The sequence below is a fragment of the Corvus moneduloides genome, chromosome 19, assembly GCF_009650955.1.
Source record: "Corvus moneduloides isolate bCorMon1 chromosome 19, bCorMon1.pri, whole genome shotgun sequence".
Taxonomy (NCBI): domain Eukaryota; kingdom Metazoa; phylum Chordata; class Aves; order Passeriformes; family Corvidae; genus Corvus; species Corvus moneduloides.
The window spans coordinates 439,335-456,776 of record NC_045494.1 but is presented as its reverse complement, the minus strand read 5'-3'; the positions used below and the strand labels follow the sequence as shown (position 1 = coordinate 456,776).

The 17,442-nt window shown below is 63.1% G+C and overlaps 2 protein-coding genes across 5 annotated transcripts; one reads left to right on the top strand and one right to left on the bottom strand.

The window, feature by feature from the left end:
• The first annotated feature begins 839 nt into the window (after positions 1 to 839).
• Positions 840 to 11,391, top strand: GCGR (glucagon receptor). Of its 4 annotated transcripts, XM_032129089.1 has the most exons (14): positions 854 to 1,135; positions 7,744 to 7,902; positions 8,185 to 8,281; positions 8,478 to 8,585; positions 8,798 to 8,919; positions 9,018 to 9,124; positions 9,215 to 9,368; positions 9,530 to 9,689; positions 9,765 to 9,825; positions 10,058 to 10,127; positions 10,280 to 10,368; positions 10,447 to 10,585; positions 10,693 to 10,734; positions 10,801 to 11,391. In XM_032129089.1, the coding sequence occupies exons 1-14, from the start codon at positions 1,076 to 1,078 to the stop codon at positions 11,092 to 11,094; spliced, it is 1,662 nt and encodes a 553-aa protein (XP_031984980.1). In that variant the 5' UTR covers positions 854 to 1,075; the 3' UTR covers positions 11,095 to 11,391. The 4 variants fall into 4 exon arrangements, with proteins under 4 accessions (XP_031984979.1, XP_031984980.1, XP_031984981.1 ...); XM_032129088.1 differs by having other exon boundaries at positions 840 to 1,135; positions 10,280 to 10,585; XM_032129090.1 differs by lacking the exon at positions 854 to 1,135 and adding an exon at positions 1,633 to 1,890 and having other exon boundaries at positions 7,704 to 7,902; positions 10,280 to 10,585.
• A 3,928-nt stretch (positions 11,392 to 15,319) lies between these two features.
• MCRIP1 (MAPK regulated corepressor interacting protein 1) lies at positions 15,320 to 17,210 on the bottom strand. The gene is made up of 4 exons (XM_032129098.1): positions 17,110 to 17,210; positions 16,917 to 17,035; positions 16,734 to 16,832; positions 15,320 to 16,625 (listed from the first exon to the last, which is right to left on the bottom strand). The coding sequence occupies exons 1-4, from the start codon at positions 17,115 to 17,117 to the stop codon at positions 16,561 to 16,563; spliced, it is 291 nt and encodes a 96-aa protein (XP_031984989.1). The 5' UTR covers positions 17,118 to 17,210; the 3' UTR covers positions 15,320 to 16,560.
• Positions 17,211 to 17,442: the final 232 nt, after the last annotated feature.

Here is a 17,442-nt window from a genome sequence, read left to right as displayed (position 1 = left end):
CTGTGTGCAGAGGGAGCTGTGGGCAGACTCCACCGCCAGGCCTGCGCCAAGCTGTGCCCGGTCTTAGCTGGACAGCAGCTCCAGGGTAGGGCTGTGCCGAGGGCGCCTGTCACCTCTGCGGGAGCTGCCTCCTGGACGTGACACTAATTGGGCTCCGGCAGACTGAACAGAGGCAGACTGGCACAGCAGAGCAGTGAAAGCTCGTCACCTTAACAAGGCCTAATGATGCTAACTGGCATCACCACCCTGGGCCTATGCCCAGCCCCAGCAGAGGCCATGGGCAGGTGAGCGCTCAGGGAGCTGGGCCTTCTCCTCACAAGTAGCTGGGGGCTGCCCTGCCAGGCTGTGCTTCTTCATCCCCCAGGTCCCTGCACTGCTTCTGGGGCTAATGGGTGCTGCTATGTGTCATGCAAAGGGCCAGCATGGAGCAGGAAAGTGATGGAGCCCCATGGCCCCCCAGCAGCACAGAGCCCTGCTCAGGCCCGTGATGGCCGGTGGCAAGGGCATTCCAGCTGGGCTGTGGTCCCACCAGCTCCGCCAGCCCTGCACTCCTGGTGCGTGCATACCCTCTCACCACATCCCTTGTGGCAGCTGAACTGCAGCAGTCACACAGCTAGGACAGCATGTGCCAGACACAGCCGCAAGCACAGCGCCCACAGCTGCAGTGTGAGGGCGCTGCTTATCTCTTGGCCATCAGAGAGCGTGGGGCTGGCAGCAGCAGCCTGCGGCCGTCTCTGTGCTGGCTTCCCCCTGGTCCCGCCCTGCCCTCTGCCAGGGCCCCAGCAGCTGCCTGCAGGGGCTCCCCCAGGGCACGTCTCTGCCCCCAGGAGGTAGGGCTGGGAGCTGCCAGTCCTCTCCCAAAGCCCCCATCCTAGCCTGGAAGGGTGCCGGGGCCATCTCCAGCGGGGCAGTCGTGGGTCTGATCCCCGTGCAATGGCAAGACACTCGCTGGGCTCCTCTGCCCACACCCACGGGGACCTCCAGCCAGCGGCGGCCGCGCAGAGTGGGACCCCGACGGAGGCAGCTGTGGGGGCTCCGGGGAGCCGGGGCTGGGCTGAGTGAACTACCGGCGTACATGCTGCCTGCACCAGTGCTGCCACGGCCGGCATGGCCGACAAGTCCTGCATGGTCCAAGGTAAATGTGTTCGTGCCGGGAGGCCGGGACAGGTCACCCCCCAGCCGGGGGCTCCCCCTGATCCCTCTTCAGCCCCAGCCAGGCGGTCCCGGTGCGTTGCTCTTTCTGGGCTGTGTTTACCTGCAGCGGGACAGCGGCGGCAAACACCGACCCGTCACCGCCGGCGGCGGCCGGAGCGCGGGTGTCGAGGTGGCTCGCGGCGGCGCGGCCGAGATCCGTCCGGGTCGCTGAGGGTCCGAGCAGCCCGCGATCCCGCGGTGGAGCCGCCAGCTCGGGGCACGGCAGGAACGGGCGGCGCGCTGGGACCGGGGAAACCTCCCGGGGAACGGACCCCCGGCCCGTTCCCTCGGGGCTGGCTCGGTCTAGTTGCCCCCGCCGCTCCGCCCGTCCCCGCCGCCGAGACGAGCCGGTGCCCGGGAGTGGGGCGGAGAAGCCGGCGACGGGTGACCAAGCGGCAGGGACATCGTGGCGCTCCCGCACCTCCCGGGACCGACCGCCGATGATGCGGGGGGCAGCGCCGAGCACTCGGGCGGGGCTGGGGCACCGGACTGTGCCCCCCTCGTGCTGGCGGGAGGAGCGGGGCGGCGGGACCCGGCTCAGCGCCCGTGGTCCCTCCCCCCGAGCCGGTCCCTCCCCCTGAGCCGCCGCAGCCGCTGCCGTCGCGGCTCCGCGAAAGTTTTCGCCAAGCGCGCTGGACCCGGTCCCCGCCGGTCCCGAGATGCGTTCGGGAGCCGCCGCGAGCCCAGCCCCGACAGGTACGGGGAAGGGAGGGAGGAGGGCAGGGAGCGCCCATAGCCGCGGTCTCGGAGCTCGGGATGTCGCACGCCCCGTCGCGGGGATGTTGATTCGAGTGACGACTGCGCGACCCCGGGGCCACGAGTTGAGCCCCGGGACCCAGAGCAGCAGCTCCCAGAGCCGCCCCGATGCTGGGCGCCGGCCGCGGGGAAAATGAGCCCCTCGGTGACGGGTGTTCTGGGCCTGAGATCCCAGCAGGGCTGTGCCCGCTTCCCGTCCGAGCGCTGCCGCTGGCGTCCCTGAGCAGGGGCTCTGCCGTCAGGCTCACAACACCCCTGGGCTCTGCCCTGGCTGTGGTGAGCCCTCGGCCAGTGATACCAGCTGAACTCCGTCGCTTTGGAAGTAATTCCCGGAGCAGCCCTTAGTCGGGGTAGGACGCGCGTGGTCTCCCTGCTGTGGGCACAGCAGTGCCCGTAGGTCTCCTGCCCAGGGGCCGAAGCAGGGGACACTTTTGCCAGTTCCCAGCTCTCCCCAAGCTCTCTGGGTGTTACGGGGGCCTGGTGCGAGTGCCCTTTGTGACTCTGTCCCGAGCTCTGCTGTGTCAACACGGTGTTGGTAAATGGCTTTGTTTAACCAGGACATGTCGGGTATGTGACCTTGCCGTCCTCCTGGTTGCAAGTGCATCTCCAAAGCTGCTGCAGGTCCCCTTTGCCCGGCGCTGCACTTCCCTCGGGGTGGTGAGGGAAGCAGGGACCGCGGGGGTCAGCCTGCTCCCCTCACAGAGAACGGGCTGAGGACGGAGCATCTGCTCTGCTCAGCCCTTGCCGTGCATCCCGCGGCACAGCACCCTGCCCCATGCAGCGCCTGACGCCGGTGTCCTGACCCACACAAATTCAGTGATTGCCCCTGTGATTTTGTCTGTGCATCAGCAGGAAAATTTAGGGCCTGCAGGACCCCTCGTCGGCATGTTAGTGCTGCCCCAGCTGTCAGCTCCTGTGCTTCCCACCAATCCTTTCCGCACACTGCGGTGCATATTATTTTTTTATGTTCTGTTGCCTAGAGAGGGGAAAAGAGAAAAGGCTGAACGGAGAATAGGCAAAATGCGGATTAAAAATAGTTAATGAAAAAATGTGACCACAAACCCTGATCAGCAGCACAAGGCTAAAACCAGCCACTAAAACCAGCACAGTATCTCCATGCACCTCGCTGTGCCAGGCAGGGTCAGGGGAAGCCGGACACAGGGGAGATGGGATGGCTGCTCAGCTCCGTCCCCCTGTGCTCCACCACTGCATCCTGCTTTGTCCTGCATCCTCATGGCCAGAGATCTGTCCTTGTTTATCTACCCCAGCACTGGGGTCCAGTGCACATGCCTGTGCACAGCAAGTGCCAGTGGATGGCTGGACATGTGTGCCCCCTGCAGCACCCCCTGCCTTGCTGGGGCTGGTGTCTGGCTGTACCCGGGGCTGCAGATCTGCTGGTCTGGGGAGGCGGGTGTGGAGCTCCCAGTGCAGGGGAGTGTGCGTACTAGCCTGTCTGCACTGACCTTTTCCTAGGCTTTTCCCAGCCCTGTGCCTCCCCCGTGACATGCTAACCACACGTGTCACACCGTGCCTCTTGTGCCTTCCTTCTGTGTTTCATAGGTTTTCATGCAACGTGATGAACAAAAACACCCCTTTCCTTGAGCCAGGGATGAGGTGCTGTGTGGCTCAGCATCCCCTTGCCAGAGGCAGCTGGGCAGCAAGGTCATTTGGCTGCTGCCAGGCTGTATCATGGTCCGTCTTTGGTGCAGGGCAGCTGTGCAGGTGCCCCCTGACCATGCCTTGTGGTGACTGGGTGGTAGCGGAGGTGATGCAAAGAGCATTTGTCCTCTTTGCATCCTGTGCTGCTGTTGACAAAAACACTGTCAGGGCTGGTTTGGATTTTCTTGGTCCAAGGTGATGCAGAATCCAACATCACTGGTGCCTGGTGACGTGGGCTCTCTCCATGTGCCGCTGCTCGGGGCTTCCATGTAGCAATCATGTAACTCTGTGCAAACAAGCCACAGTCTTGCAGCACAAGGACTGTTCCAGGCTGCTCAGCTGCTCCTCTGCTGCCAAAGCTCCTTGTACTCAGTTCTCAAGGAAAGAATGGAGAAGGGGAGTAGTAAACATCCTCAAGCTTTGGGCACGGACACAGGGCAGGGACAGTGCAGGACAGACCTCCTGGGCCTCCCTGCCACGACCATCTCCCCTAGCCTTGCCTCACTTGCTGTGGTCCTGCGTGGAAAGTGGAGCAGCATCTGCAGGGCCAGGCTGGCATTGGCATTGCATCAGCTCTGGCCCAGCACTGTCCCCTCCCCTGCCAAGTGCCAAAGCCCCTGCCATGCTGGCATGTAGCTCCAAGCTCCAAGCCAAGCCAGCCGTGGAAAGCACTGCATTAGCGCACAGGGGGCTAATCCCTGTGTGCAGAGGCCACACAGCCCCCACAGCTGCCTCCAAGCCAACAGGACTGTGCTGGTTGCAGGGCTGTGCTCACAGGAGCCCAGGTGCCCACCCCACCAGAGAGGCAGGAGTCCTGCGGGACCAGGGTCTGGGGGGCTGCGCCAGCCTCAGAGCACTTGTGCAGGGCTGTGGCTGTGCTGAGGTGCTCCCAGGTCACGTTGCAGATGCCCACGAGTGTCCCATGGAGACTTTACCAAGCCACTGATCCACGTGACTATCAGCTGCAGTGAGCCCAGATGTGGAGCTCATTCTCTCACACGTGCAATGGCAGCAAAGCCAGAGGGGCTGGGGTGGCAAAATCCCCAGGGGAAACTGACCACGGTGGCATGAGGAGAGAGTCTGTTCCTAGGCACGGCTGGGCATTCAGCCGGCTGTGAGGGTCCATGCTGGTACAGAGCTGCTGCAGGGTGGCATGGAGGCTGCACACCCACCAGTGTGGAGCAAAATCCCAGCACAAGCCTTTTTCCATCTGTTCCCTATGTCTTGGTGCAATGCCATGGCAGCAGTGCACCCAGGTCCTCAATTTGCCCTACACCCTGCCCGGGCTGGCCCCCACCTCCTGGGGCCAATGGCAGCTGCCATGAGCTGCAGGTCAGCTGGGGCCACAGGGGCACCAGTCAAGGGGAATGGGGGTCCTTGCTTTGCCCCTGTGGCTGCAGGGGTTGGCACTGCTGTCTTGGGAAAGGCAAATGCAGACACCAGCAACAGCCCTGCTCCCACCACCCTGAGGACATATGATGGTGCCTGTGTCTGACCCCTCTGGCCCCCAGTGCTGGGGCTACCAGCAGTGGTGTTGCACGTAGCCATCCCAGTGCTGGCTCCTTGTTCCTGCTCTCCTGGCACAAGGTCTCTTCTTCATGGCTATGGCTCCAAGTGGAGCCATACTGGGTGTTTAGAGCCTGGGCTCCATGGGGGTCAGCAGCCACAATGAACTGCGACATAGGAACATGCCACATTGTCCAGTACCAGCGTGGGGCAAAAGTCCCCTGGACACCCACTGTCATGCACTGCAGCCCCTCACTGGCGAGGCACCCTCCACCCACTGCCCATGAGTTGGTGTGGTGGGGGATCCCCCAAAGCCTGGAACCAGCTGGGGATGAGGTGCCAGGGCAGGGAATGTGGCACCGGGAGCCAGCTGGGCACAGCAGAGTGAGAGGAGGTGGTGAGGATGTGGGGCCAGGTCCCTTGTTCAGTGCTGCCTCTGGCACCCAGGCTCAGCTGAGAGGGGCTGCAGCACGACCAGCTGGTAGAGCCTCTACCCCAAGCACTGCAGGCACTGCTGCTGGGCAATGCCAGCTCTGGGGAGGTGCTTGTGCTGCCTGTGGTCCCATCCACCCCAGATCCTGCTGTTCCACTACACAGAGCCACTGCTCCCTCTCTGCCGTTGCCCACTGGCACCAGACCAGGGAGAACCTGGTCCACAGCTACTCCTGCATGCCCACATCTCTGCTGGAAACAGCCCCCTCCCTGTCTGCAGGACCCCTCGTCCTGTGGGTAGCGGGGATCCGGCATGATGCCATGGTTGTGCAGCACCACAGGCAGCTGGGGCAAAGGGCCTGGGCAGGGTGAGGGGGAAGACCCGTGCTGGGGCGAGGAGCATGACTGGCCCCTGTGCCAGGACCCCTCACCCAGTGCAGTCTGCCCGGCTTGGCCACAGTGGGGCCAGGGCTGGGGAGTGGCTGCCAGATGGGGGGAGTCCAGGGCAGAGGCCTCCCTGCTGCTAAATCCCACTGCAGCAACTAAAAATAGCGACACCTCTGCCCCAAAGTTGCTCCCTGGCTACGCAGAGGGGCTGGCAGCAAGTCAGTGTGACCCATGGACCGGGAGGAGCATTCCCAACCAGGGCAGGGACTGATGCTTGGCCAGGGACAGGCACTGGGATCTTCCCCTGGGACTGGGACATGGGTGGCAGTGGGATGGGACAGGTAGGGATGATGTGGGGCTAGAGGGGGGCACAGGGATGGCGGGATCAGGCTAGCAGGGGGACAAGGACAGGGATGCTGGCATGGGGGTGTGGGAGGAAAGAGACAAGGTTCCTGAGGTGGGATGAGAGGGGGACTAGTACCAGGATGCTGGTGGGGCAACAGTGTTGCTGGAGTGGGGCTGGGGTGATGACAAAAACAGGGATCCTGGAATGGTCGGGTGGCTAGTGGGCACCCAACAAAGGTCCCTATTCACAGAGCCCACCCAGTGAGAACTGTCCCAGGAGACAGTTCCCTCTGTCCTGGGACTGGCTAAATAAGGCCATCGCAGGTCCTGCTCCCCGAGCCGCATCTGGAGCCCCATGCGCTGATTAATGAGCTTCTCCGGCAGCCACTTGCGACATGGCAAGTGGGTCTGCACGGATGGAGGAAACACGACTTTCCCAGGGATAAAAATAGGCACAGGCAGAGCAGCGAGCCCTGGGAGCAGAACTGGTTGGGGAGCACGACACTCTGGCTGGTGCCCGGGGGAGCCCAGGGGCTGGGGGTGATGCCGTAGTGCCTGTGGTGGCACTGGCACTGCTGTCCATCCCATCCCCCCCAGCTCAGCTGCCCTTACCCCACACAGCCGTGCCATGACATGGGGCTGCTGCCAGAATGGGCCCTTGTGGGAAGAGCCGAAATCCTGCTCAGGAGCCCCATAACCGGCTTAGGGGGATGGAGGGAATTATGGCACCTCGTGAGCCACGGTCTGTGGGGCAAGACCCCACGTCACTGGCTGGAGCTGGGGGTGATGGACCCACAGGGGCACAGCCCAGCTGAGCTTGTCCTAGAGCCACAGCAGCCCCACAAGCCAGGATCCCTGTGGGTCAATGACCAGTGTCCCCATCCCTGCTGTCCCCCATGCTGTCAGTGGCCCCCTGCCCACTGCCATCCACAGTGGGTGCTGCTGCCAGACCATGGCTGGGTGTTAGAGGCCCAGGCATGAGAGACCATGGAGACAGGGAGAGCCTAGGTGCCAGCCTCTGCCTGAGAGGATGCTCAGGTGTGAGGAGGGGTCCCTTCTGCCATGGGCATCCTGCATTCTCACAACTTAGCAATGATGCAGAGCCGGTCCCAGCAGCACTGTGGGGAAGCACCAGCCCAGGTTTTCCGTGGGGGTCTGAAGGCAGTACTGCTGCTGCACTCCAGCCACACAGGGGCTGAAATTGGCTTGGTGAGCAGAGGGCCTGCATGGTCACTGTCCCAGTGCCATCCCGGGGAGGATAATACAGGTGCTTGGTGTGAAAATGAGAGAACAAATAGCTGAATGCGGACACCAAGCAGGGTCGGGTGAGGACGGGGACAGGAGTGTGGCACCATGACCGGTGCTGGCTCTGTGCCTGAGTGGCCCCCTCCAGCCACACCTGCCACCAGCCCCGTGTCCCCCAGCTCTGTCCCAGGAGTCCCTGTGACTGGGCATCTTGCACAGGGTTGCCCACATGCCAGGGCCATCACCGCCAGGGTGGAGAAGCTGCTGAGGGCCAGTAGAAAGCCGTGTGCCCTGTGCTGTGTCCCATGCATGTGGTCCAGAGGAGGGATGTCCCAGCCACCTCTTCTCACCCTCCTGGTGCTGCTGCTCTGTTGCCAGGTAAGGGTGGGCTGTCCCACATGAGGGTGCTCTGCCCCATGCTCAGCCCGCTACCCACGCAGGACTACCACTGATCCACCCCATCCCACTGCAGCCCCTCACTGTGGCATGTGGTACAGCAGCTGATGCCCCTTTCTGCCTGCCCTGCTATCACATGGCATGGCATGGCATGGTAGCCTGCACTCGCCTGTGGCTGTCCCCAAGCCAGGGTCACTGCCTGGCACAGCATAGTGGCCCCTATGAGCAGGACACGTGATGGGTAGTGCTCCCCGGTGTCCCCAGGGTCCCTCTGCCCAGATCACAGATAATGTTGTTGAGAGATGGAAGGAATACAGCGAAGAGTGCCAGCGCAACATGAGCCGCCTGCCTGCGCCCACAGGTCAGTGCCTGCGGGGGGGTCCAGTGGGGTTCTGGTGGGATGGGATGGGGACAGGGTCCTATTGAGATGGGAATGGGGAGGCAGAGCCGATGCAGTGTCCCAGCAGGATGGGGCACAGAGCAGAGGGGCCAGTGGAGATCCTGGCACCCAGAGAGAGGGTGGGACCAAAGCGCCACCAGCTCCTGTCCTTCTGCAGAGCTGGTCTGTAACCGCACCTTCGACAAGTTCTCATGCTGGCCCGACACAATGCCAAACAGCACAGCCAGCGTGCCCTGCCCCTGGTTCCTGCCCTGGTACGAGAAAGGTAACAGCTGGGAGGCACATGTGCGCATGCACCTATGTGGTGTGTCCACACGTGTGTGCCCCTGTGTGGTGTGTGCCCGTGCTGTGTGTCCACACGAGTGTGCCCCTGTGTGGTGTGTGCGTGTGCTACTGCAGGTGGTCACACCTGGGCCAGTGCACGCTGCCTGCGGGGGCGATGGGGCTGGCATACCCCACCATCCCCTCCCCTCACAGTGAAGCACAGACAAGTCTTCAAGACCTGTGGGCCAGATGGACAGTGGGTGACAGGGCCACGGGGACAGTCCCTGCGTGATGCCACGCAGTGTGAGCAGGATGACGAGGACCTAAAGGCGCAGGTGGGCAGACCTGGGCAGCAGGGGTGTGGGGGTCCCTGCCTGCCCCCCTGCCTGCCCCCCTGTCTGCCCCTGCCCTCATTCGCTCCCTCCTCTTCCAGGAAAAATTTGCCAAGACCTATGGCAGCTTCAAGGTGATGTACACTGTGGGCTACTCTGTGTCCCTGTGTGCACTGCTGCTTGCCCTGGCCCTGCTGCTGGGCTTCAGGTGGGAGTTCGGGCATGGCTGTCCACAGGGTGGGCAGGTGGAGGCGGGGAGTCCGTGCGCAGGCATTGACAATGGCCCCCACATCTGCAGCAAGCTGCACTGCATGAGGAACTACATCCACATGAACCTCTTCGCCTCCTTCATCCTGAAGGGTGTCTCTGTGCTGGTCATCGACGCCCTGCTCAAGACCCACTATAGTGACAAGATCGACGGCTACAACGTGCAAGTCTGGCTGAGCGACGAGGTCAGTGCGCACTGGCAGGGACAGGGACAGGCAGTGCTGGTGGCGCTGGGGGTTGGCTGGTCTGGGGGCACTGGTGAGACTGGGGTCTGGTGGCACTGGTAGGGCTGGGGGCACAGGCACACACACAGAGGCAGTGCTGCAGCCCTGACCCCTGCCCACAGGCAGCTGCAGGCTGCCGGGCAGCCACGGTCTTCATGCAGTACGGCATCGTGGCCAACTACTGCTGGCTGCTGGTGGAAGGTATCTACCTGCATAACCTGCTGGTGGTAGCCGTCTTCTCCGAGAGGAGCTACTTCACCCTCTACCTGTGCATCGGCTGGGGTGAGTGTGGGTGGGCTGGCCTCCTGACGCTGTCCCCCACTGTGCCTCACCTGTCCTCTGCCCACATCCCCTCAGGGGCGCCCATGCTGTTCCTCATTCCCTGGGTCATCGTGAAGTTCCTCTACGAAAACATACAGTGAGTACCAGCTCCTGCTGCTGGCTGGAGGGGGGCACAGGGCACAGGTAGGTTCATGTGAAACTGTAGGGATGTTGTGATGGCCCTGGCGAGACTCCACACCATTGCCCGTGCAAGGAGCAGGGTGCTAGGCTTTAGTGCTGGTTTGGTTCAGGCTGCCAGTGCCATGCCAGATTCCAGCAGCTGCCTGGTCAAGGGGCTTCCTGGCAGTCCCCATCCCTCCACTCTGCAGGTGCTGGTCCACAAACAACAATATGGGCTTCTGGTGGATCCTTCGCTTCCCTGTGTTTCTGGCCATCCTGGTGAGCCCACTGCAGCCCCTTTTTGGCATCTCTCTCACAGGCCCAAGATGGCTGTGAGAGGGGCTTCTGAGGGCAGGGGGACAGAGCTGTCCTGTCAGCCCCTGCCTCTGGCCCTGCCTGTGCTCCTGATGGCTCATGCCATTACATTGCAGATCAACTTCTTCATCTTCATCCGCATCATTCAGATCCTTGTTTCCAAGCTCCGTGCACACCAGATGCGCTACACTGACTACAAGTTCAGGTGGGTGCTGGATGTGGCTCGCCCTGCGTTCCCACGGTGCACACGCATGCGTGTCCACCTGGTGACCCCATCCCACAGGCTGGCCAAGTCCACACTGACACTGATCCCGCTGCTGGGCATCCACGAGGTGGTCTTCGCCTTCATCACAGATGAGCACGCCCAGGGTACGCTGCGCTACGTCAAGCTCTTCTTCGACCTCTTCCTGAGCTCCTTCCAGGTGAGCCCAGCCCTCGCAGGATCAGCCCTCCATGGGAAGACTCAGTCTCAGGAGGGACTAGACTGAGGTCTGGTTATACACCTCACGCCTCTCCTCCCTCTTCCCAGGGGATGCTGGTGGCCATTCTCTACTGCTTTGTCAACAAGGAGGTGAGCAGGACAGCGGGGACACGGGCAGCAGGGGCATGGGGTCACACTGACAGCTGCTGCCCGCAGGTGCAGGCAGAGCTGCTGAAGCGGTGGCAGCGCTGGAAGCTGGGGAAGGACCTGGCTGAGGAGTACAAGCACACCTACAGCCATGCACCCAGTGCCCGCAATGGCACTGGCAGCACCTGCGAGAAGCACCAGCTGGTGAGTGGCTGCGCCAACGGGCTGGGGCGCAGCCTGGCCCCCCACCCCAGCTCCCAACACCCCGAGAGGTGTGGGCGCAGCACTGGCGAGCACCTCGCTCTGGGGGGCCATCACCACTGCTATGAATTTCCTGAGACCACGGCTGAGAGCCACTTCTGAGCCAGCAGGCAGGTGGGAGGGCTGTGCTGAGCCGCTGGGATGCCGCCGTCCCCTGCCCTGTCCTCCCCAGGTGCTGGTGAGGGTGCTGCACTGGACACACGGACAATGGACACAATGAGGCAGGCAAATGGGACCTGGACCCCTGGAAGGGGGAACTGTGGCGTCAGGGGGATCTGTCGGGGTGGGAGTTTGTCCTGTGGTGCTGCCCTCGTGCGCCTTCGAGTCCCTGTGCACAGTGCTGTAATTTATCTGTCATATCTGTAAATAGGTGTGGGCTCGTGCCGGGCTGCAGGGCCAGCTCCGTGTGTGCCTCTCTGTGGGCTGTGGGGACTGGGGACATTGGACATGTGTGGACTATGCTCCCAAGCACCCCCACAGATGATGGCCACAGCCATGGATGGGGAGCTGAGTCACCTGGCAGGAATGGGCTGCACCAGAAGACAGCCCCACTGCCTGCCCCACTGCCTGCCCCACGGTGCCACACCAGTGAGTGGGGCAGACATGCAGCAGCAGCCGCTGCAGCGCTGCCGGTCGGGGCTCCGGCTCCCCCAGCACGCGCTTTCCTCTGGCCGCTAATCGGCTCTGTCCTCTCGCTGCCAGGAGCCCTTAATTAAATCATTTGGCTCTGCCCGCGGCACCCCCGCTCTCCCGGTCGCTGGCCCAGGCCATGGCCGGGCAGCAGCCGCCGGCAGCGCTGAATTCGGTGAGCAGCAGTGGGGTGTGGGGCTGCAAGACCCCTGTGCCGGCAGGCCGGGCTGGCCGGGGCGGGGTCACAGCGGTGCCCTAAGAGGCTTGTGCCGCGCACATGAGCGCTAAACCCGGATGCCGCAGCTTTGGGAACCACAATCGCCTGGTGTGTGGAGATTAGGCCGGTGCTGCTCCCCGGCTGGATTCACCCTGCCCGAGGGGTGGCGGCGGGACGGACAGCCGCCCTGCCATGACCCCCACCGCCCACGGACCTGGCCATGGGCACTGTCCGTCATCCATCACTCCGCCCCGCCTGGCCCCGAGCGGGTGACGGTCCCCGGTTGTCCAAGCCCCGCGCATAGCCCGGCACAGGGCACGTGCTGAGCAGGGGATGAGAGTTGGAGCTGTGCCCCGGCAGCCGCACACAGTAAACAGCAGCACCGCGCAGGCGGCCGCTCCTCGGTAAATCCCACCCTGTCACAGCATCACCCGCACCACATGGCCGCGGCCCTGCCACCCACGCCAGCCGTCAGGAGCCACGCTGTCTGCTGCGGGCGGGGGAGTCCTAGAGCACAGCAAGGCATCAGCAGGGCTGGCGTGGCACGGGGAAGGAAGCCATGGCCCAGGCCACGCAGAGCTTGGCTCCGGCAGCAGAGCTCAGCCCAGCACACAGTAGTTTTCCTCTGTTTACTCGACAACTTGCTGTCTGCTCCGGCCGAGCAGGACCCGGCGCCCAAGAGCCAGTGCAGTGCTGGCAGCGGGGATGGGAGCAGCAGAGACAGGGGACAGAGGGTCTGGGCTGCGGGGCTCGGGGTTGCGGGGCAGTGGCAGCAGCACCGTGGGGCCGTCAGGACACAGGGACAGTGGCAGAACGGGTGAGAGGGGGAAGCACAGGGTTGGAGGTCTGCCCAGGCCCCCAAGTGCAGGGATGGGGACAGGAATGGAGAGAGGGACAGGGATTATTACCCTGCTCACAGCCATGGTGCCAGAGCGGCCCAGGCAGCCCCCGCAGAGCAACCGGCCCTACAGCCGCTGCCGTCACTGCGGCCTTCCTGACATGGTAACGAGCCTAATTGAGGCTAATTGCTGGAGCACGAAGCAGTTTCTGGGAAGGTAAATATGGTCATGGCATGGGGCCGTGCCCTGCACCTGTTGCTTCAACGTTGCTGTGGCAACACCCTACTGTGGACCCTCCAACACCCCACTGGGGCCAGGCTGGCCCCCAGACCTTGCCCAGCAAGGGTGGCCCTATGCATGCCACATAACGATGGGGACCCTTCAGGGACCCCAAGCCAGCCCCAGCCCATGGGGTGTCCCTGTGGAAATGTCCTGTGTCCCCTGGTGCTGAGGGGCAACCCCCAGCACTGCCCCATGTCCCACAACCCCTGTCGCCCAACAGCCCTAAGGAGGGACGATGCCTGCCGGTGCCCAGGAGCCCCGTGCAAGCACACGATGTCTGCCCGCACCAGGGCACGTCCCACAGCACCTGTGCCAGCCAGGTGTGTCCCAGAGCTGGGTACTGCCTGTGCTGCAGAGCTGAGTCTGCAGCCCTGTGCCCTGGTCACCCCCAACTCCCACAGAGCCACATGCTCTGGCCAGCAGCACCCCGATAACCACGAAAACAGACCCCCCCCCCCCCCAGGACGGCTGGGTCGGGAGGCAACACCTCTCCTGGGATCTCCCTGGAAGTGGGGCTGGCCCCAGCCCAAGGACACAGCTCTTGCGGGACTGCGGCGCCATCCCTTCCCATCACTGCAGAGCTGCTGGAACAGCACCCCTACCTGCCGTAGCCCGGCACTGCCAGCAGCGGTGTCACCCGGGTCCATCGGGCCAGCACTCGGGGGCACCCCCACCCCGAGGAACAGCCCAGGCAGCACAGCCTGCGCACATGTGCACACACACACTCGCGTGTACACGCACACGCACAGGCAGGCGCCCGATGGGAGCTGCCCGTTCCTGGTATACAGTGGGATGAAGGCGCTGACAGCAGCCTGGCCAGGCTCGCAGGATGGTTTGGGTGGGAAGGGACCTTTAAAGGTCCCCTGGCCCAGCCCCCGCAGTGAGCAGGGATACCTGTACCAAACCAGGTTGCTCAGAGCCCCGTCCAGCCTGGCGCTGATGTTTCCAGGGATGGAACACCCAAGCACCCCCTGCCTGTCCAGGCAGCCCATACCAGTACCTCACTGCCCTAAGCAAAGAGACTCCTCTACAGAGACTGTGCAGCCATGGTGCCAGTCCCTGGCTGTGGAGTTTGTTCCAAGGCATGGAATGGGGCTGAAACAGTTCCTCACCCCCAAACTGGTGGCCTGGGCAGTGCCTTCCCGACACAGCCAGGTACCGCAGGCAGTCCCCCCCATCTCAGCACAGCCGGGCACCCCTAGGCCAGTGCCTTACAGGAAAGCTCCTACTTTATCAAGGGAATTGAGCACCACAAATTGGTCTCCTAAGTCGATTCTGCCTGCTGCCAGGCCTCTTCCCACCACCTAATTTGATGACAAACACGTTCCTCTCCTCCTCCCACCCTTTAATCTAATGAAGAGCACTGTGTCCAAGGCACAGGGAAATAAACCCTGATGAGGTCGGTTTTTATAGGTAAACAGCCTGATTTCTCTGGCCTGTGGCCTCACTTCTCACAACCCTAACACCCATCACCTCCCTGTACCGCCTCACCATCCTTGCCCTGCAATTTGGCATCAGTCTTTATAAAAATCACCTGCTTATAGAATGTTTTTTGTACATTTCATTAGAGCTTGAGCGGCTGCCTTGCCTCTGGCTTTACTGTGCCTGAGTACAGAGGAAAACAAGGCAGAGGTTGGTGGGGCTTGTGGCCAGGGGGCATGTGGGGGTCCTGCAGACCTGGGACGGCCCCAGATGGATGCCCAGACAGGGGAGACAGTGCTGGGCTCCATGGCAGCTGAACAGAAACCTGCCTGGACAAAGGACACAGCCCTGAACATGCTCAGGGCTTCGAGCCAGGGCAGCCCCACTGGCCTGTCAGGCTTCCTGAACACACTACAGGGCCCATCAAAGGAGAGGAGCCATGACAGTGACAACCATCACTCCCTGTGCCCCACTGCCTGCAGCTGCAGGGATGCGGGGCCTGGGGTGCCTGGGAGGCAATAGGCGGCTGAGTTCCCATCTTGCTGCACCAGAGCCAAGCAGCAAGAATGTTTTGGTGATGGGAGGTAAACAGGGTCATGGCAAGTGTCAAGATGCACTCAAGCAGAAATTCTAGCAATGCTAAGTATAGCCTAAATGCCATTAAAGCAGGAGAGGGAAGAGGATACAAGGGTATTAATAGTCTCAGCATTTAAATCCTAGGTGCAGCGACAATTCCTGGGATGCTGGCTGCCTGGAGCACTGCCCAAGACCAAGGGCACTGTACTGCCGACACACCGCACCTGCCCACAGGGAAATCAACAGCCCCAGCAAGGGCAAGGCCAAGGCCCCTTTGCAAAAAATAAACACAGCTCCTGCTCTCTGCCCCTTGTCTATGCCCCAGAGCTGGGCCAGGCTGCAGCACCACACCAAGGCAGCCCCAAAAGGACACCAGCGTTTATTTACAACACTCCTCAAGTGACATACCACAGAAAGGAAAGGGTACAGTACAACTCAAGGACTCAACAAAGGAAAGGTACCGGCAGCCCCAAGTCCCTGCAGCCTTCCCACGGCCATGGTACTGGGCAGGCCTGGCAGCCCCATCCCCGCCAGCTCGGAGCACAGGCGGGCAGGGGGCTGCCACCCCTTCCCACGGAGCAGCCCAGCAGCTCAGGTGGATGAAGATGACACAGTCACTCTCCCTGGCTCAGGCAAAGGTACAGGAACCATCCAAGCAGTGGCCAGGAGTGAGTGGCTTAAGGAAGCACCCCTGGCGCAGTTCCACCACCTATGGCCACCCAGAGTGAGCTGAAGGGCCAGGTCTCTTCCAAGGGTGTGTATCTGGAAAATGGTGTTAGTACAAAACTGCAGTGTTGTCAGGGCAAGGAGCTCCTGAGCCTTGTTCCATGCAGCCCCACGGCTGCCCCCACGGCCACTGTCTCCTGTGAGGCTGCTGGGGCACTGAGGCCAGGGGGCCGCAGGTGGCCCAGGTCACTCTGAGCACCTCTCAGGAGTCTGGGGCTGGTGCTGACACTCCACCTCTCTTCATCTGTAGGGACCAGGCCTGATCTAAGCAGGCAGAAAATCTGGCCTCAGATGTGAGCCCACATGCTCTGGAAGCAAGCAGCCCAGGTAGCAACTTGCGGCCACAGTGGAACTGGGAGGAGCCTGGCTATGGTTGTCCCAGCCTCAGGTGCACAGCAGGGCTGGACAGGGGTTGCCCCTGTGTCTGGAGGCACAGGAACAGACTCGACTGTGCCTCCTGCCCTTGGCCAGCCCTAGCAGCTGTGGAGCTTCGGTGCACAGGGGAAAGCGAGATCCAGGGCTGCCCGATCCAACAGCAACAGCACATCTGCCTTGGCCCTGCCCAGCCTAACACAGAGAGCAGCAACAGGAGGGGAACAGGGGATCGGGTTGCTCAGCATGAAGTGGGGAAGGACAGTTTGAGGCCATAGAAAGCTATGAGCGGGGGGCTGGAATCCTTTGCAACAGGCTCTGGGCAGTCTCGGTGAGCCCCTGAGCATCCTCGACCTCAGGCAGCTTCAGAGCCAGCCCCAAAGCTGACTGGCTCTCCCGCAGGCTTTTAGGAGGACAGACCAGAGGAGGAAATCAACACAAAATCTCAAATTAAATCTGCTTGAGGACCTCAGGAGAGCAGCTGACCCACAGAGAGGACCCGCTTTAGGACTTCTTTGCATCCTGTGTGTTCCTCCTCTTCAGATCACCCAGGTCGACGGGTTTAAACGCTGCAAGGAAGACAGAAGAGACTATGAAGGCAGAGGCAGCACAGCTCCCGCCCGGCGCGCGCAATCCCCGGGCCGGCACAGCCGGCGCAGTGCCCTTGTCCCCCGCACCTTTCAGACTGGGGTTCGGCATCTTCTCCACGTACTCCTCGACCAGGCCGCGCTCGGAGCCCATCTGGCTGCGCAGGTCGCGCTCCACGCACTGCCAGGCTGCAGGGACAGGGACAGGGGCCGCTCGCCTCGGCCGCCCCGAGCCTTCCGCGCCCCCCACCCAGCGGCCACCGCCCCGCTCACCCTCGTAGATGAAGCGCACGTTCTCCTCGTGGGCCGGCGTGAAGATCTCGCTGCCGGCACCGGGGGAGCGCGGGCCGCCGCTGCGCTTTCCGTTGTACACCACTCGGGACACGGGGGAGCTGCAAGCGGAGCGCGGGGAGAGAACTGAGCCGGGCCCGGGGCCGCGCTGGGCCCGGGGCCGGGCGGGGCTCACCTAGCCATGGCGGCAGCGGCGCTCGGCGGGGCTCGGCGGGGCCGGAAGGGGCTCGGCGGGGCCGCGGGAGGAAGGCGAGGCCGGGATAGGCCGCGCGGCGCCCCCCGCCCGTCGCCGGGCAACGCGCGCCCCTCACCTGGGCCCTCCCGCCTGCGCGAGCGGGACCAGACGGAAGCGCCGCAGCGCGCAGGCGCAGCCCCGCCCCCTCCGGCGCTGGCCGCACCCCCCTCCCGCGCAGGCCCCGCGCACGGCGCCGCCCCCGCCCCGCCCCGCCCGGCCCCGGCCCCGGCCCCGGCCCCGGCCCATGCCCGGCGGAGGCGGTAACCAAGATGC

Bases quoted from the DNA above. Each gene is read 5' to 3' on its own strand.
- MCRIP1 (XM_032129098.1), bottom strand. The intron at 16,833-16,916 runs GTGAGCGGGGCG...CTGTCCCTGCAG, and splicing joins CGTGCGCTTCATCTACGAGG to CCTGGCAGTGCGTGGAGCGC. The intron at 16,626-16,733 runs GTGCGGGGGACA...TCTTCCTTGCAG, and splicing joins GCCGAACCCCAGTCTGAAAG to CGTTTAAACCCGTCGACCTG.
- GCGR (XM_032129088.1), top strand. From the start codon at position 1,076: ATGCTGCCTGCACCAGTGCTGCCACGGCCGGCATGGCCGACAAGTCCT. The intron at 9,125-9,214 runs GTGGGAGTTCGG...CCACATCTGCAG, and splicing joins GCCCTGCTGCTGGGCTTCAG to CAAGCTGCACTGCATGAGGA. The intron at 9,826-10,057 runs GTGAGTACCAGC...TCCACTCTGCAG, and splicing joins TTCCTCTACGAAAACATACA to GTGCTGGTCCACAAACAACA.